This window comes from Bos mutus, chromosome 22, assembly GCF_027580195.1.
Source record: "Bos mutus isolate GX-2022 chromosome 22, NWIPB_WYAK_1.1, whole genome shotgun sequence".
NCBI lineage: Eukaryota > Metazoa > Chordata > Mammalia > Artiodactyla > Bovidae > Bos > Bos mutus.
Window position 1 is genome coordinate 7,893,034 of NC_091638.1, and position 19,171 is coordinate 7,912,204.

Here is a 19,171-nt window from a genome sequence, read left to right on the forward strand (position 1 = left end):
ACACCCCCCTGCTGCCCAGAGCCGCTGTCCTCCTGGGGCTGCTGTGACTCTGCCTCCTATCGCATCCCCCACCAGCCACCCTGTGGTGAGCGCCCCACCCCGTATCCTCCCAGAAACCCCTCAGTGGCTAAAATCTACACGCTGGGACCTGCAAGACCCCGGGAAGGTGTAGACGAGAGAAGGACACGTGGCCGCCCCCAGTGCCCACTTCCACGTGACTGTGATTCCAAGGGCGCCTGCTCAGATGCTCCGGCTCACTGGGTCACTGTGGGAGCAGGGGATGTCTCATGGGTTCTCGTGAACTCTTACAGAATTGCCACGACCTGGAGAAAATGGATCTTGAAGAATGCATACTGGTGAGTGCACCCCTGACAGCCCTGCAGGGCGCCCTGCAGCCACGGACAGACAGGTGTAACCGGAGGTGCTGGCACGCTCTGGTCTGGAGCCTCCTTGGCCCAGCACGGGTGTCAGGGCGAGGCGTACACTCTGGGCTGTTCTCAGTCATCAGAGCTGAGTTCAAGATAGTACCATCTTTTGCCAAACTTAAAAAAAAGAAAGAAACCCTCATTTCCACATAACTTCTGGGAGAAAAAAGCTTGCATGCCGAGAGATGAGGCAACTGCACAGAGAAGAATCCTGGGCCCCCTGCCCCACCCCCGCTTTGTGCCTTGCACCGTGTGGGGGTCCAGGGTAAAGACAGAACAGCTTCGCAACCCGGGGAGTAAGCAGATTTGAGGTTGCTGGTGAGGAGAGAGCTCCCAGCCCGCGTGTGCTTGACGTGGGTTTTTAATTCTCTTTTGCACCGTTTGGTTCTTGTGTTCAGAAGCGGGGTTAGGTGGTACGCTCCGGTGTGGAAGCCACACTGACACAGCATGTTTCTCTGCAGATAACCGACCGCACGCTCACCCAGCTCTCCATTCACTGTCCTAAGCTGCAAGCCCTGGTGAGTCAGCTCTTGGTGGTGGACTTACCTCTCAGGGATGAGAGATGCCCCACCACCCTGCCCCACTACCGCAGGAACCTCCTGTCTGGAAGGGTGTCGTCCATCATCCTTGGTTTCAGGGATCTGTTAGTTGGGCTGACTTGGGAGGTAGAGAATCTACGTGTTACTGTTTTCGTTTTTGGATGTGAACCTAATACAGGGACCCAGGTCCTTACACAAATTCACGGTCAACCTGTCGAGTGAAAAGGTCATGTGTCTCTGCGGAGGGGGGATTAGTGAGTATACCGAAAGGTCCAGAATGAGCGGTGAGGAGTGCTGCACTCGGGCACGCGGGCCTCGCACACGTGTTCCACCTGCTGTGTGAACTTGGCCGCCTGCTCCCCCAGATACCCAGACTCGATCCCAACAGCCCTGCCAGGCGGGCACCATGGACACCCCATTTTACCAGCAAGGAAGCCGAGGTGCGGAGCGCTTCAGAAACGTGCCATTTGCAGAGCTGCCCAGATGGTGAGGCTTCCCTGGGCTCTGGTCTGCCCACTGTCCTGGGATGTCAGCAGGGTTTTATAGCATCATCAAAGCGCCATCTGGCCTGAGTTACTCCCCCCTCGCCCCCAGTTCCCCTTATTTCCACATTTCTCCTGGGTCCTTCTCCCTCAGGCACAAGCGTGCTAGGCTTTGGACAGCTCTGGGACTGTCTTTTGGAGTTTGGGGTCAGATTTCAGAGCTAGTCAGGACCTACCTGTTTCCAGATTTTCCACGAAACGGTTTCCCTGTACTGTATCTGCCGACGATTTTGCACTTCTCGTGTCTTCACTCCCAATTGGTTGTGATCCGGTTTCTAATTGACAGAACCTGCTCCTCAGATGGGATTTCTCCACCCCTTGTCCCCGAGGTGTGAGGAAGGTCAGGAGTCCCGGGCTTTGTTCTGGTTTAACCTCCTTCCCCTCGGTTGCCCAGAGGCTCTCTCTCTGCCTTTCCCTGACCCTGAGATACCCTGGTCTTGGACTCCCACCAGCTCCCCAGCTCCTGGAGCGCGGGGTGCACTCCAGCAGGAAATGTTATTCAAAGACTGCTGTCCCCAGCGGTGGTTCCAGTGACGGAAATCTTCTGTTTTCCCCTGTACTCATACAAGCAACCCCCAGAAAGAGGACTTAAGAGACACTCTAAGAAAACCCCAAATAAGGGCCTCAAGTAAAGAAAAAGAGAAAAAAGCATGGAGGATTATTAGAAGAGCAGGGAGACAGGTGAGCCGAAATCCAGATTTAGCCAGTGTGTCTTGTGGGAGGGGCGCCCGAGCCAGACCTTGCCCTAGGCTCTGGAGAGTGACAGGGTCAGGGGAGTGGCTTTACCCTAACCCAGAAGCTGCGGGGCAGGGTGCGTCTGGGTCCCTCTGAGGGAGCTCCAGGGCCTTCCCCACTCTGAGGGCGGGTCTGGGTCCCTCTGAGGGAGGCCCCAGGGCCTTCCCCACTCTGAGGGCGGTCCCCTCTGAGGGAGGCCCCAGGGCCTTCCCCACTCTGAGGGCGGGTCTGGGTCCCTCTGAGGGAGGCCCCAGGGCCTTCCCCACTCTGAGGGCGGGTCTGGGTCCCTCTGAGGGAGGCCCCAGGGCCTTCCCCACTCTGAGGGCGGGTCTGGGTCCCTCTGAGGAGGCCCCAGGGCCTTCCCCACTCTGAGGGCGGGTCTGGGTCCCTCTGAGGCCCCAGGGCCTTCCCCACTCTGAGGGCGGGTCTGGGTCCCTCTGAGGGAGGCCCCAGGGCCTTCCCCACTCTGAGGGCGGGTCTGGGTCCCTCTGAGGGAGGCCCCAGGGCCTTCCCCACTCTGAGGGCGGGTCTGGGTCCCTCTGAGGGAGGCCCCAGGGCCTTCCCCACTCTGAGGGCGGGTCTGGGTCCCTCTGAGGGAGGCCCCAGGGCCTTCCCCACTCTGAGGGCGGTCTGGGTCCCTCTGAGGAGGCCCCAGGGCCTTCCCCACTCTGAGGGCGGGTCTGGGTCCCTGAGGGGAGGCCCCAGGGCCTTCCCCACTCTGAGGGCGGGTCTGGGTCCCTCTGAGGGAGGCCCCAGGGCCTTCCCCACTCTGAGGGCGGGTCTGGGTCCCTCTGAGGGAGGCCCCAGGGCGTTCCCACTCTGAGGGCGGTCTGGGTCCCTCTGAGGGGCCCCAGGGCCTTCCCCACTCTGAGAGGGCGGGTCTGGGTCCCTCTGAGGGAGCTCCAGGGCCTTCCCCACTCTGAGGGCGGGTCTGGGTCCCTCTGAGGGAGCTCCAGGGCCTTCCCCACTCTGAGGGTGCGTCTGGGTCCCTCTGAGGAGGCTCCAGGCCCTCCCCACTCTCAGGGCGGGTCTGGGTCCCTCTGAGGGAGCTCCAGGGCCTTCCCCACTCTGAGGGCGGGTCTGGGTCCCTCTGAGGGAGGCCCCAGGGCCTTCCCCACTCTGAGGGCGGGTCTGGGTCCCTCTGAGGGAGGCCCCAGGGCCTTCCCCACTCTGAGGGCGGGTCTGGGTCCCTCTGAGGGAGGCCCCAGGGCCTTCCCCACTCTGAGGGCGGGTCTGGGTCCCTCTGAGGGAGGCCCCAGGGCCTTCCCCACTCTGAGGGCGGGTCTGGGTCCCTCTGAGGGAGGCCCCAGGGCCTTCCCCACTCTGAGGGCGGGTCTGGGTCCCTCTGAGGGAGCTCCAGGGCCTTCCCCACTCTGAGGGCGGGTCTGGGTCCCTCTGAGGGAGGCTCCAGGCCCTCCCCCACTCTGAGGGCGGGTCTGGGTCCCTCTGAGGGAGGCTCCAGGGCCTTCCCCACTCTGAGGGCGGGTCTGGGTCCCTCTGAGGGAGGCTCCAGGGCCTTCCCCACTCTGAGGGCGGACCTGGTAGCCATGCCTCTGGCCCCAGGTGGAGCCAAGGGTGAGCGGCAGCGGGTGGTGGTGGACACGAAGCCGGTGCTTGCCTCCCTGGGGAAGGGCTCTGCTGCCTCCCCAGGGGGCCCTCCCCCAGCCCCGAAGCTGAGAGGCAGGGTCCAGAATTGTGAAACGTGTTTATCTTTCACTAAAGCTGTGCAAGCAGGAAGCTGTGAGGGGAGTGGCCCCTAGCAGGTGACGCTCACACCTCATCTGCTGCACTTCAGTCCCAGCTGTCCTGTTCATTTTTCATATGAATGAGGCAAGTGTGTGTACACACCCCCCTCTTCCCCTCAAGGAACTGCTCTGTGACAAGGATGGGCCTTGTCCTCTCAAAAACCCTGAGTCTAGAAGGCTATCTGAAAGGGAAACTGAAGCAAACAAGGGGACTCCAGATTCAGAAGAGCCCAGAGGAGCGCAGGGAGCTTGTGCAGAGGTTAAGGCGCCTCCTTGGTCCTTGGGTTTGCAGCCTGCAGGATATCCGTCAGTGGTTTCAGTGACACTGGGAGGCTGGCTTCCACTTAGTATCAGAGCCAGTTTTTTGGGCTTTTAAAAAATATCAGTGCAGCTCATTGCTCCTAGAAGCTATCCAAGAATTTTAGCTATTAAAGAATAAAGAATTCTAGCCAATAAACACTGTGTTCCTTTGTGGACACTACAGTGGTTTAGCTTCTACCCTGATTTATTACAGCCTTTACCAGTGAGATTTATGCTTTCATATATGTTGTTATAATTAGTGCCCTTTTTAGCTTAACAGAGTCCCTTGAACACTTCCTGTAAGGCAGCTCGTGTGTGTGGCGCATGCTGCGCTGCGTGGCTCCGAGTATCTTAGTTCCCCAGCCAGGGATGGAACGTGGGCCCGGCAGTGAAAGCCCTGAGTCCTAGTCAGTGGACCACCAGGGAATTCCCACCTCTCCCCCAATTCCAAGTGATAACCTTGCTGGTAGTCTTGGTTGGAATTTTTTACCCCCTTCTTTCAGCACTTATATTGCGCCCCTCCATTCAGGCCTGCCTGCAGAATTTCTCCGGAAAAATCTGCCGGTAGTCTTATGGGAATTCCCTTGCACATAACAAGTTGTTTTTCTCTTGCTGCTTTTAAGATTCTTTAACTTTTCACATTTTAATGATAATCCCTTATAATGAAAATGTTAGTCCACTTGATGCTGTCCTGTAAGTCTGTTAGACTGTCTTTATTTTTTCCCTTTCTGCTGCTCTGATTGGGTGATTTTCACTACCAGTTTTTCAAGTCTCTGGTCCTTTTATCTGCTTCATCCAGTCTGCTCTGAAACCCTCTGCCGTGGTTTTCAGTTCAGGGCTGTTCTTCAGCTCTGTGGCCTCTGGTACTTTGCCAGAGGAGGGTGTGGATGCCTCTCTGGGGGCCCAGCAGAGGGCGAGCGCATCTGCCTGCCTTGGCTGGGAGCACGTGTGGGGGCCTCTTGATGGCACCTAACCTGAAGGCTGCCCCATCAGCTCCCGGGCAAGCACACAGGCCTCTTGCCAGAAAGACGGGCTGTTTCAGCCTGCTGCCTGTAGAGTGCCTGGGGGTGGTAGTCTGCCAAGAATCTCTTCTCATGTTAAAAGTCCACGAGACCTGGGAATACAAGCCCCCTTTGGCCATCAGGGTCAGGTGAGCAAGGAGCGTCCCATATACAAAGACAGGGGCACCAGGCAGCTGTGAAACCTGCCTCTGGAGACGCTGGTGCCCCGTGTGGGGTTCACTGAGAAACGCCAGGTTTAGAGTTCCCTCCTGATGGGGGTCTCTGCCCTCAGGGGTGGGGTTCATGACAGGCCGTGGCCTCCTCTGCCCACTTGCACCGGCTCCTCTCCTCTGCCCAACGTGGAGAAGTTGGCCAGCTGGTTTTTGTGTTTTTTTCCGGAGGCAGCTGGTCCCTGTGTAGCTGTAGACTCGCTGTTTGCGGGAAGAGGTGAGTTCAGGGTCCTCTCGGCGCGGACCGTCCCCTGCAGTGTCGGTTCCATCCCTACCCCGGGGGGGACGATGAGAGAGGCCGCTGCCCCCAGGCCCAGCCTCCCTCCTCCGAGCCGTGGTTCCTGCAGACACCGCCCCTCCCCTCCTTCCAGAGTCTGTCCCACTGTGAGCTCATCACGGATGACGGCATCCTGCACCTGAGCAACAGCCCCTGTGGCCACGAGAGGCTGCGGGTGCTGGAGCTGGACAACTGCCTGCTCATCACCGATGTGGCCCTGGAGCACCTGGAGCACTGCCGTGGCCTGGAGCGCCTGGAGCTCTACGACTGCCAGCAGGTCACCCGGGCCGGCATCAAGCGCATGCGGGTAAGCGGGGACAGCCGCCTCGCTGGCAGAGCTGTTCAGGCGACAGCAGGCACGGAGAGTCAGCCTCCGTTTCCTCCGTTCTGCCTGGGGCCGAGTTATGCCAACTACCTCCTTGCTTGCTAAGTCACTTCAGTCGTGTCAGACTCTGTGCGACCCCATAGACGGCAGCCCACCGGTTCTCCAGGCAAGAACACTGGAGTGGGTTGCCATTTCCTTCTCCAGTGCATGAAAGTGAAAAGTGAAAGTGAAGTCGCTCAGTCGTGTTCGACCCTCAGCGACCCCGTGGACTGCAGCCTTCCAGGCTCCTCCGTCCACGGATTTGGGATTTTCCAGGCAAGAGTACTGGAGTGGGGTGCCATTGCCTTCTCAGAACTACCTCCTTAGACTTCTCAAAATCTTCTTATATTAGCATCCACCCTGGAAGATTCAGCTTCTAGAATGGGTCTGGGCAGAAGAACCAAAGGCACTGTCAGTAGGCTTGACCTTTGCTAATTCCCAGGTAGAGAGCCTTAGTAGTGGCGGCGTCGCTTCCCCGCGTAGCCCACCTGCGCTGCCCTTGCTCTTGAATATGCTTAGAAGCTCAGGCAGCTCTGCACGTAGACCCCAAGCAGGCCTCGGTGTTACCCATCACCACTTGGTTTGCACCCAGGGACGGGGACCGCCTCTTAGCTTCAGAAGGTGCTGTTTTCGGGGGGGGGTGCGAAACAGGAGCAGCTTTAGCGCACACCCCAAATTCTGTTGAGACGATGTGCCGAACGGTAGGATGAACGAGTTCCACGTGGGGCGCTGCGGGCTTTCCTGGGGTCACGCGGGTAGCTCCCCCCCTGCCCACAGGTCTGAAGCCGGCGCGCCCCTCCGCTTTCAGGCGCAGCTCCCTCACGTCCGAGTCCACGCCTACTTCGCTCCCGTCACCCCGCCCACGGCCGCGGGCGGCGGCGGGCCGCGGCTCTGCAGGTGCTGCGTCATCCTCTGACGGCCGCCCGCGGGCCGCGCCGCCCTGCCGGGCACTCGGTGTGCCGCTCTCCACCGTCTCTGGCTCTCTTGATTCTCCGGTGAGAAAGGCGTTTACAGGTAAAAGACTTGAGCAGGGACTGCGGTAACTCTGGTGATCGTTTTTACCTTTGTTCTGCCGTGATGCAATCAGTTCAAAGCTTTGTGTCAGCTAACAAAGCAGGGGTGGTCTTAGTGCAGCCAGGACCGCAGGGAAACCTGGATCTCAGGAGGCGGTGCTGCCCTGGGCACAACATTCCCACCCTCGGCTTTGCCAGCGTTCCTCAACAGACCATCAGTGTTAGCACAAATTGAGCAGAAAAATAAGTTGATTTTCTACCTGATACTGAAGCCAATGACCTCCTTTTATTCATTTTGATTAGCAGGACTTTTCCACTTTGAAGGTTAAAGTAGCAACTTTATTGAAGTAACCATATTGCAAATTCACAATGCCTGACAGTTTTCTATTTGGAGACTTACTTGGAAGGCAAGGTAATAGGTTTCCATGAGACACCAAAGAATGAGGACTCTAGAAAGGGTGGAGCAGGGTCTCTACCTTTCTGTCAACTCACCCTAGGTCCTCTCGGGGACCAGCAACAACGAAAGCAACTCAGACTTCGTGCTGCCTGATTACAAATCGTAAGCTCTGGAGCACAGAATGTGTTTTTGTTAAAGAGCTAATCCTGTCATCTCTCACAGAATTTGGGGGACCTTAAAAAGAATTTAGGGCTCAAGTTATCTATAATCAATTAAAAATAATGGATGCATGTAGAATGGGTGTGATTTTTTTTCCAAGTTTATTTTAAGTCTTAGAAATCAAGTTACACCAGAACTATTCAAAAATTTTACACACTTAAAACTCAGCTCAGTGAAGGGTTGGCACCTTTGAGACTTATATAAAAGTGAATAAACCATTGCAGTCAGAGGGTTTTATTGCTATTATCTTGTGGCAGACATATCTGACCAGAACCATTTTCCAAACTCAGGCATTCTAATGTTATCTGAAATCTGATAAGTTGATCTGGTTTCTACTCTGTGCTGCCAGACTTGTGACCTTCACTGAACCTCTGTGCTAACCCTTCTTAGCAACCAAACTTAAAAGCCCAGAGCTCCTGAGAAGCTGAAGAGAAACAGCAAAAGAGAAATTTCCCACGACCAGAAATAGTTCTAATAGAGTTAGGGTTCTATTAGGTGAAAAGTTTTAGAATCATTTAGAATACAAGACCTCAGTTGCATTCTGGGGAGAGAAGGCAGATAAGTCAATTAAGAGGATTATCAGAAAAAGCATTAGTCCTGGTGATTTTGCAGCCTTATATACTCTAGTATTTCCTGATCTAAAAGTTGTATGTATGCCATAGCAGTTATTTAAACATACATCTACATGACTGTGTATGGGGGAAATGGGGGCTGCAGAAAGCTATGAGTATAGTTTCCATTTTAAAAATTTAAATGACCAGGACCTTCCACACATTATCTCTTTGGAGCATGGATACAACCTCTCAAAGCTGTTGGACTCTGGCTGAATGACACAGGACTGCAGTTACAAAGCAGCAGGACCTCTGTAAGGAGAGCAGGTTTGCTTCCTCTTTAAAATGTAAGCCATGACCTGTCTGTGCTCGGTTGCATTTGCTTTGAGAAAACAACAAACTGAAAGGAACACACCCCCCAGCTCTTCTGACGCCCTCTGGACCCGTGTGCACTCAGAACACACATAGTGAGCTGCTTGATTCTAGGGCATGAAGTGCAAGGGCAGGAACTTGGATTTTAAATGAGACACACATTTGCAAAAACAATCGGAAAACATTTATTATACTGAAATGTGTACATCCTACTATTAAAAAAACAAAGTAGCAAATTTGCTGGTGCCATAATTTAACCTGTTTCACTGGGACAGACTAATGTTCAATGCTGCTTGGTGTAATTTCAAGTTTGACGAGCTCTTTTTTTAACCCCACTTGTAAAAACCTGATGAATTCAAAATAGCACACAGCATTAAATGACATTTATTGTTCCATAAATCTTGAGACTCAAAAAGGAATGCTAAATAGACAAGCAAAACTCTAAAACAATGAAGAGAGAGCTCACTTCTTTCCCAAGTGATTGGTACAGAAAACATGTGGTCGTAGGAAAGCAAAGGGGGAATGACAGAAAGGAACGCGCTCCAGCTTGGCGTCTATACAAGTGAGGGATATTTTCAGGCCAGAGATGGAATATTTAAGGATCGTACTTTTTCTTTTAATATCAAATAACCCCCTTTATGAATAAAACAAAATACAAAGCTTTTACCCACTGGAGCAGTTTTGTCTTTGGGGAGAGATTTCAAACTCAAGCATCAAATAAAACACTCAAAACCAAGATGCTGGGTAAACAGACAGAGATGGTGTAATTAAAATGCAATTGAAGTTTTTTTTTTTAAATTGTGTCTAGTACACCACAGGCCTCAAATGCTTGCTGATGAACTTTGGGAAGGCTTTGGGTGAAGGGAAGAGAGAAAGATAGTAGAAAAAATTGCAAAAACAGTGATTCCCTTTGAAAAGTATACTGGCCGACAAGCATTTGGTTTTGTGAAAGAGGCACTCTTTTTATAGAAGAAAAAAGCTATCATGTGGTGTCTAAAAGTCCCTAAATAATCTCCAGAACGTTACCCATGATCGCACTAAAGCTCCGTGTTGGAGGAGTGAGGGATTTTGACGGTGCAGATAGTGTTTGTGATGTCTAGTGTTCCGAGGATAATTTCAACTCCTGATGATGAAGACCCCTAACACCAAGTTACGAGCTATCACGCTGTTTTGTCCTGCTTAGGTGTATTTCCAATGTCCAGGACAGGACTTTAAAAATGTTTAATAGGAAGGGGGTGGGGGGAGGCGGTTGCTAAATGGTTGGAGACAGAAAAAGGAGAAAGAAAACCACATGAGTTTAAAAGGCATTGGGATTCAAAAATGAAAACCAGAAACAAATGCTAAAAATGGAAGCAGAAGCAAAAAGTTTTCCAATAAATCTGTGACAAAGCAAGAACACAGAAGTCTTTGTACCTATTAGGATTTACACTGATCCTCTCACCAAGGTACTCTTGATAATGCAGTTTGCTTCAAGCCTGTCTTCCTGGCTTGGATCCTCCCCGATCCGGCATGATCCCGCAGACGCACACCCTTAGACATGATTTTCGGAGAAGCGCCGCGCCTCTCCCCTGACCGCCGGTCCGCCAGTGTCTGCGGCGGCCTGTCCCCGCCCAGGTCAGCAGAAGGTCCAGGCCAGACACCACACTGGCCCAGAAATGTCAATGCCCACAGTACGTCTACATTCATCTCCAAACCGCATACAGTGTAAAAAGACAGCAGAGGCTGCTCTGGAACTGTGCACTGGCCTCGGGTAGGGGGCAGGCGGCCACCTGCGCAGGCCGCGTGCGCTGTCCCGGCGAGGCCGCCGCGGGCACTGGGGCAGGCGCGCCTCTCGTCCAGCTCATTAGGAAGGTCATCCTATGTTTTCAATATGAAACATTTCATACGGTAAAATCCAATCCCAAGACTTCTTGGATTCAGTCTTCACACACTTTTAAGCGTGACTTTTATTTGGTGCTGAATAGAGTTCAGACTACGGAAGACGTCACTTCAAAATGATGTGGACGCCACCACCATTTTCAGCTGCGGAAAAAGGAAGGGACGTTACCGCTCGACGTTTTTGTTTTTGTTTTTTACTAGACTGGAGAATCAAGACTAAATTGAGCTAGTTCATATTGATGTATGCAGAAATGAAACCAATATTGTAATGCAAGTATCCTTTGATTAAAAATAAATCTAAAAACATAACTCACTAAAAAAAAAGAAAAGAAAATATTAAACATTGCTCTCACCCTACAGCCTCCTAGCCCAGCTCAGAGTATTGTAGATGAAAAAAGCTGATTAACCTGCTCCAGCCCCCCGCCCCAAAACATCATGTCCACACTCCCTCTGCCGCTTGTCTGAGCACATGGCAGAGACCATCGAATAAACTGGATACTTATACCCACCTTTTCTGGAATAATTACTAATCACCAGCTTTGCCTGCTGGCCTAGTGTTTCTCAGGAGATGGCGAGAAGCAGTGCACGCATTCATCAAGGAACAAATGAAATCTGTCATAAGGACAAATGTCTAAAACCAGGACACTGAGATGGGGGGCATCCTGTGATGCCTTACACTAGACGCGCACTGCCGTCACAGGACACAGCCACACGCTCTGAACTGCCTTTGTTACAGACAGTGTCGGTTTTGCAGACTAAACACTATTGCTTTGAGAATGAAAAACGGAGGAAAGGGTGCTAGTCTTAACAGGGCTGTGTACAGAAAACAGCAGGGGGTCAGTTCACAGTCTCAACAGCCCTGCAGGTACCTTGCTGGCTTGAGGCACGTCCAGCAGGGTGAAGGCCTCAGTTCAGCCCCTCGCTTCGAGGGGGGCTACTCTTTTGAGTAACTTACCAGGAAAAAGTGACACAGGACATCTTGCTCTTTGAGGTGCAGTTTTCTTGCGAAGACTGGATTTAGATCTTAAAGGTCTCTTCTCATAATAACTTGACATTTAAGAAACCCTCCTTTAACTAACCCTTTAACTGGAAGTCTCTTGAGCCCCATCTGGGCCTGCTCTTCACATTCTCTCCCTCCATAACCTGAAGGATTTCTACAGCTTTGAATCACCAAAGACACGCTGAAGGTTAAATTACATCTAAAATCCAAGTATCTCCTGCCAGCCCCAGCGGGTATAATTAACTGGACATTGCCATGTCCTAAAATGAAATCTCAACTTTTTGCAAACTTATTTTTTAATGGATCTCAAATTCTGTGACATATTTAATCAAGTTGTTTACATTAAAAAGTACTGATTTTAAAAACTAAAAACTGCCACACACAAATGGTCCACAAGTCTCCTTTCCTTCTGAAAGTTTTATGATACATTGTTACCACTAAGCAGACTTTTTACTATTAAATGACCAATTGACACAAATAGTTCTGAGACTGTTCCTCCACCCCTGATTAACTAGGGTGATAATATTCACTCAGCCTTCTGAGCTTGCTAGCCAGAGGTGGGAAACCTTGCCAGCTCCAGCTGCCTTCTTGTCCACTGCTCTGATGACACCCCAGCAACCATCGGTCCCAAGTCACGTGCAGCAGCCCAAAGAGGGTTGGAGGCGCTCTCAACGCTACCTTCCCCTCCACTGTGGCCACCGCCTGCGCAGCTGCTCCTGTAAGAGTCACGGCCGCTGCTCCTCCCGTGTGGGGCTCGGCAGGCCCTGTCACTGTCCAAAACCCCCTGCCCTCTGGCCTAGATGACACCTCCCGCCTCCACTTCTCCCGCCTTCTGTCTCTACAGAGTTGGAACAGTGGCAGAAAAGCCAAGCGCACGCACGCTATTCGTTTGTTTACAAACAAATCGCTGACTGTGCAGTGCGCTGCAAAGTCTAAGCTCCCACCACTACACTGCCTACCAGACTTGGCTCCTGCTTTGCTGGCCCGCAGGCCTCCAGAGCAGCCCAGCCCCTTTCTCTGCGACAGCCTCGCCCCGCCTGGGTGCTGCTCCTCAGAGACCGCCTAAGAGCTTTGTGTGCCCAGCCCAGACGCCTGTGTCCATGAGCACCACGCTTCCCCATTCCTTCATGGCAGCTAAACTCCGTATTTGTGATTTGCGTGCATCTGTTGACTTTTTCTGGTTTGCTTTCCCCACTAGAGCAGGGGAAGCCCTTTCCAGCACTGACAGCATGTGTCTGACATGAGGTGCTCAGTGAAATGTTGGCTGAATAGACTGGGATTTTTCTCCAGGCATCCAGAAGGATGGACTCCTCTTATTCGCTAATTTCTGTTTCTGTCATGAGACAGTGTCTGACTTCATTTTTCAAACTTACTTAAGATTGGTAAAACCAGCATTTGCAAAGCCAGACACAAGATGACTGCTGATTTCAGGCATGCCATCTTTCATGATTCTAGCATTTCAAGACACACACACACATGCAAAGTACCTTTTACTGTGGAGAATAAAAAACAACTCTCATCTTGAAAGTTCTGAACCATCTAGAAGGATAAAGCAGACGTATAATTAATATCCAAGTGTCTTAACTGATTAGGGAAGATTAAAATTTGTGAGAGAAAACTATAAAAACACATATATGGCTGCACAAGTACAGGACTCAACATGCAAAACAGCACTTCACGAAGGCTGTGTGAGGTCACGGGCCTACACCTGGTGTGCGGCCTGCCCTGTGCTGACCTCGTACTCACGGGGGTCCCCGCACTCTGGCCCGGCACCCGTAGGCCCACAGCGGGCGGTCCCCACCGGGCTCTCGGGCACAGACATGGACAAAAAGCTGCTGCAGCTGCGCTTCCATCACTGCTTGCTTCTCACGGAACACGGACAGGGAGAACTGCCCTCCTACCCTGCTTCTTAACACCAGTCATCAGATAGGAAAACAAAAGGAAAGCCCATCCAGATGCCTCGCTTTTACATAAAAAGGGTCAAAACCCCAGGAACTTGGAGTCTCCCCATGACCGGTGTCAGAGTTCAAAGCTGGTGGGAGCTGAGCCGTGGTTCTCCTTAATCTGCATTCCTTCTGCCACCCAGGACACCTCAACTCTTGGTTATAAATTCCTCCCAATTTTGATTCCCAACTCTGACTCATGAGTACTGGCAAAAGAGGCCACAGAGTTTTCCTACAGCTCTTCAGCAGTACATACAAAAGCAAACACCAGTGTAAAGGAGGAAAGGGCATGCCAGTTACCTGATCACTAACAAGAATGTGAATACCAGTGGGACCCTGTCTGTAAACCTGGTTAATTTGGTGGAAAGGAATATTAAACACCAGCGCAAGTTTTCTAGCAACTTCTGAGGCAACCATTTCTTCCAAGTAGATTGCATGATAAACTGAAATAAAAAATACGAACAGCATTTTAAGCAGTCATCTTTGATCTGTTTTCCACCTAATCTATGGGAAGGTCACACCTTTCAAAGTACTAAAGAAATAAGATACAAAAAAGATGAGTATTTCCCCCTTGCTACCCATTTAAATATATTATTTATGCGTACACATGTAATTAACATTAACCTGTACAAAAATATCTGTGGTTATAATTTTTTATTAAACGCAAACAGGAACAGAGTACAGATGGGCACAGAGGATCACTGTGGAGCAATGAGACTAAAACTGGATGATGGCAATGGCTGCAGATTGTGGATATACTACCCTTGAACTGTATACTTGCAATGGAAGGATTTTATGATATATAAATTATAGCAAAATAAAGTTGTTTTCAAAAATAGTGTTTCTAGCAATATATAAAAAGAACTCCAAAGAGGTCACAGTTTTTGATTCAGTAAACCTACTAGAAATTTATCTTAAAGAATAAAACCTACGTGTCCCCCAAAGGATTCAGAACAGTGTGAAAGACAGTGCAAGAGAAGCTAAGGAAGCGGCCGCCAGGCCCAGGAGGCTGCTGGCTCCAGAGAAGCCCTGGGCCCCGGAGGCTGCTGGCTCCGGAGAAGCCCTGGGCCCCACGGAGACAGCACACCTGCAGGGAGCCGGGCCCCCGCAGGTCCTGCTCAGCTACTGATGAAAGCCAAACAGGGATAAGGAGCTCTGGGGCAGGGCCTGCACGCGTTCTCATAAGATGAAACTTAATCAGAACAGCTGAGAAGGGCGCTGCCTCTCAGCGGCCGCCTCGACCAGGCGGCCCCCACCCACTCCGCAGGGCAGTGACAGGAAGCAGAGGGTACCCCCGCCCATACCCACCCCCGCCATACCCACCGACCATACCCACCGAAGGGCGTGGCGCTGCCGCTCTCGCCCCCACCCGCCGCCGGCTGCTGCCCCTGCGGCGCCGGCTGCTCGCGGCAGACGTAGAGGGTCAGGCGGGGCCGCACCGACCTGCAACCAGAAGACAGCGCTCGTGAGCCGGGGGCGGCGCTGCGCATGGGCAGCTACGCGGGCGCTAGGGGCTAGTTCCTTAGGACTTGACAAGGCTACTTCATTATACGAGACAATTTACCGATAAGAATATAAAAACACACACCTCACACCAACTATCACAGGTTAGCACAGGTGGTCTAATCTGATGATCCAGACTGTAAACCATTGAGATGGTCAGATAGATGCTGGTGAATTTAAGTTTCAACGTTATATCAGCAGTTTAACATCAGTAAAATTCAGTTTAACGCAATTCTCACACCACAAGTCTAGAAATAGCAACGACAGTAAATGGATCTTGAAAGCCAACAGTTTACATTTCTAACAACTGTTCAGTAGTGTCACATGACCAGAGCTGACTGAAACGAGAAGTTTGTTTTCTTGGCAGCAAGCCCAGTCGTGCAGGCCCCATTTCTAGTCTGGGGTCCGCCGCTGCCCTCAGTGCCTGGGCCGCATCTGGGCCTGCCTGAAGGCGCGCGCACGGTGGCCCAGCGTGGCCCAGCTGCCCACAGCCCCGCACGAACAAGGGCAGGGCCTCATTTCAAGCAGAACAGCCCCTTTTAAACTCCATGTTTTACCTTGACTTCAGGGAATTATAGAGCCGGATCCCGTCGGCGGCACCACAGATTTGCACTAGGTCCTCCTTGGTCAGTTTCAACAAGTCGGCACCTGGAGAAGAGCAAAGAGAGAATCCTCTCCGGGAACTGGGGGAGACCCAGCAGGACAGGCTGCTTGGCGGCGCCCGACTTCAGTTCAGTGTCCTTCAAAACCATCGCGGCTCTCTTACGTGTACATACCCATGTGAACAACACAGACACACACACGCCTGTCCTTCAGACACAGGATGCCGGCTCTCACATCCTGTGTCAAGGAGGAGCTCGGGAGCCCGGAGGCCGGTTAATCGCAGCGACAAGCGCAGCTGACAGGGCGGACTGTTCCCAGCGCAGGACTGCCGCTAGACCTACTCTGGCTGAGTGGTGCTTGCGAGGATTAACATCATCATGACCCGACAGTTCACCGTGAGATGACCCAGGCCAATCTTTAACTTACAAAAGGAAGCAATTGAAGTCAGACCTGCCCAAAGGCAAGCAGGTTGTCAGCAGAGCTGGGATTAGGCCTCTGTATTCTGTAACCTGCTACATACAGTCCAGCAACAACAACTCTGCCACAGAAGCCAGTTTTAATACAAAAGCATGGCAGAGAACTGCATATTATACTGAAGATTTCCTCTGTAAATATTTGGTGTGTACATGGATGGCATGGTGTCCAGGATTTGCTTTAAAGCAGAACAGAAAAGGGAGGTGGGGGGAGTGGCAGAGAATGAGACTCACAAAGGCTGGTCACCCAGCCTTGGAGCTGGTCGAATGCCACAGGAGCTCTGCAGACAAGTTCAATGTCTGAGTGTGTCCACAGCCTTTTGTTTTCCCCCTTTATTGATGGTCAAGATGCAGTTTATTGGGGAAACTACGATGCCCTCGATTAAATAAAGCATGACTTCCATATGATGAATATCCACTCACATATGTAACAAGATAATGGAGTTATTATCTACTTTTGAAGGCTTGAATGTTACGAGTCTCATAATTTTCTAGTTTGTGAAAGAGAGACCAGAGAAGCACGTCTCCTGTGAGGCACGAGCACCGACGGGGCTGTCTCTCGAGTCAGGGGGCAGAGCCAGGTGCTGTTGCCTCTGCCAGGACCTTCTGCCAACAGGAGCGGAGAGGCGCAACCTGGGAGCACAGCTGCCACCCGCACAGAGCTGGACAGGCACGGTCCTCTCTGAGTGCCTGACGGGCTCGGAGCAGGAAGCCACCTCCCCCACCTCTGGATTGTGGGGCAGCAGAAGGCAGGAGGCCAAGCCCTAGTGACTACCACTCACAAAACCTCAATATGCGTGCGTCTCACAGAACAGGACCCTGGCGCCACCGGCAGGGCTGCCCATCTCCCCAGTGTTCGGGGCTCTTCCCATCTCCCCCGTGAGCACCCCAGGGGCTCCTCCCCAACACACACTGAAATGTGTAGCTCTTCCATAGATAAATCATCAAAGTGTGGATCTCGGCTAGCAAATGAGAAAAAACCCAGTACTTTCATTTTAAAGAGACAAAGTGCTGCCCGAGGAGTGACTGCTCGTGGTACAAGCACAGCAACAGAGGGCTGATGAGACAGGAGCCGTGTTCCTTGGGAGACCAAGCTTTGCTCTGGGCAGCTGGGTGCACATGCTCTGCTCTCTTAAAAGGCTGGGAGAGCCAGCTGCCACCGCACTGTGGCCCCGAAGGAGCCTGGCTGGGCCACGTCATAAGTGTTCTGCAGGGAAAGGGCCAGGGCTACACATGTCTAGGAAACGCTGCCCCTGCTGGCTACTATCGTGCCTCCCAGCGGCCTTCCCACAGAACCCCGGAAGCAGCACTGCCTGGTCCCTTCTAATGTTCCATCTAAATACTTCCTTAGCTTACCAGGCAAGAGAAAACGTGTGTCTGTAAAAATCCGTATCTGAGCACATCCCTACCCTGTATGCTACACAGCAGTGAAGAGGAAGCACTGACACGACGCCTTAGCACCACGCCCTCACATCCATCTGAGAGAAAAGGTAACGTATTATATGATTCCGTTTATGTGACGTTTTCAAAACGACAAAATCATGGAGACAGAAAACAGATTAATGGCTGCCAGATGTTAGGGATGGTGGGAGAGGGGTACTGGTGCTAGGGAGACCCCTGTGGCGGCGTCAGCATTCTGTACCCTGACTCCAGCGGTGGTGGTGGTTATACGGGCCTACGGGTGTGACAGCAATGACGCCATGCACACGCATGGCGGCAAAGCCAAGCTCCTGGTTTTGACACCGAACTACAGCTATGTAACGAGCTGAGTGAAGGGGGCACGGGGACATCTGCGTTATCTTTGCAACTTATGCAAAGCCAAAATTATTTTACATAAACTTAATAAAGTGAAAAAAATTGTGCATAAGCATTTATACCTATGTGAAACAAGGGCGTGTAAACCTGGTGAAACAGCATGGAGTTCCTGTTCTGATACTGCACCAAGGGTCTGCACGATGCCACCGCTGGGGACGCTGGGGGACACAGGGCCTCCCCCACAGGCTTGGGCAGCTTATGACTCTGTACACAGCTTCTGCTCCAGTATTTAATTACGGCCAATAATAGTACAGAACAAGTAAACTGTACGTGTGCGTGTACACAAACACAAGCATACCTAAAAAGTTGGAGAACAGTCTTGTGTAGGAAGAGAATCTGTTTTTGAGCAGCCACTGCTGTGTTTCCTGGATCGTGGCTGAAGGCTGAAGCTGCTGTCAACAGAAGAGATGAACGTAAACGGAGGAAACTATCTAGACCAACACCCGCCCAAGCCGCTGGCATGTTACAGGACATGTAAACACAACACAGAAAGCCTGCACGTTTACAGTTCAGCACACCCACAAAGAGCAGGGGTGTAAGCATTCGGTGACCCGAACAGTGATTCGAGTCTCTGCCAGAGGCTTCACGATGCAGGACCCTGAATGCATGAGAAGTTAGGGTAAAGACACTTACTTCACTAGAGGCCTGTGGAATTCCATCTCCCTGATGATTTGGGGAAGAAGAATTGCTGGGGATAAGGAAGGAAGGAAGAAAAGGGTGATTGTTATATATATATTTTTTAATTAGGACATTAAAGGATACTACGTGAATTTAACACCGTGGGACAGAGCAACATAAATATGCAAAAAGAGTGTCTGCACAACTGGTCAGGGAGTCAGTATGACGATAAGATCAAGACACGAGGGAGTTTCCTGGTGGCCTAGTCGTTAGGCCTTGGTGCGTTCACTGCCATGGTTTGACTCCTGGTTTGGGAACTAAAATCTCACAAACTACACAAATGTGGCCAAAAGAAAAAAAGATTAAGACACCAGAAGATGGTTTCATTTGCAGCCTCTCCATCTGTTTAGCAAGAAAGTCAAGTTTCATGAAACACAAGGTCTCCATTTCCAGGGGTGCCAAGAGAATGAAGGATTCTCATTCATTTTAGGTAGGGAAAAAATACGAGAATCAAGTAAGGTAAACAGTGGAAAATAACAGCAAGAAAGTCTACTTCAATAATGTGCTATAAGAAATGATCTAAATGAACCTAAGCCAAAATAGAAAATAATACCCCTTTAATGAATCC

The 19,171-nt window shown here is 51.6% G+C and overlaps 2 protein-coding genes across 11 annotated transcripts in view; one reads left to right on the forward strand and one right to left on the reverse strand.

Annotated features, from left to right (window-relative positions):
• FBXL2 (F-box and leucine rich repeat protein 2) overlaps positions 1–14,844 on the forward strand; it is an 84,732-nt gene extending 69,888 nt beyond the window's left edge. For 5 of the 6 annotated variants that reach the window (XM_070359506.1, XM_070359508.1, XM_070359510.1 and 2 more), the window contains 4 exons: positions 312–356; positions 887–943; positions 5,889–6,101; positions 6,967–8,433. In XM_070359506.1, the coding sequence (XP_070215607.1) occupies positions 312–356; positions 887–943; positions 5,889–6,101; positions 6,967–7,074 (423 nt within the window). In that variant the 3' untranslated portion in view covers positions 7,075–8,433. Of the gene's footprint in view, positions 1–311; positions 357–886; positions 944–5,888; positions 6,102–6,966; positions 8,434–14,202 lie in introns of those variants that run through there. The other variant, XR_011461924.1, reaches the window with a different exon arrangement.
• Positions 8,872–19,171, reverse strand: part of UBP1 (upstream binding protein 1) — a 64,466-nt gene continuing 54,166 nt past the window's right edge. For 3 of the 5 annotated variants that reach the window (XM_070359501.1, XM_070359503.1, XM_070359504.1), the window contains 7 exons: positions 18,559–18,613; positions 18,224–18,317; positions 15,592–15,682; positions 14,868–14,974; positions 13,832–13,974; positions 13,076–13,127; positions 8,872–10,732 (listed from right to left, as the gene is read on the reverse strand). In XM_070359501.1, the coding sequence (XP_070215602.1) occupies positions 10,695–10,732; positions 13,076–13,127; positions 13,832–13,974; positions 14,868–14,974; positions 15,592–15,682; positions 18,224–18,317; positions 18,559–18,613 (580 nt within the window). In that variant the 3' untranslated portion in view covers positions 8,872–10,694. The remainder of the gene's footprint in view (positions 10,733–13,075; positions 13,128–13,831; positions 13,975–14,867; positions 14,975–15,591; positions 15,683–18,223; positions 18,318–18,558; positions 18,614–19,171) is intronic. The other 2 variants (XM_070359502.1, XM_070359505.1) reach the window with 2 other exon arrangements.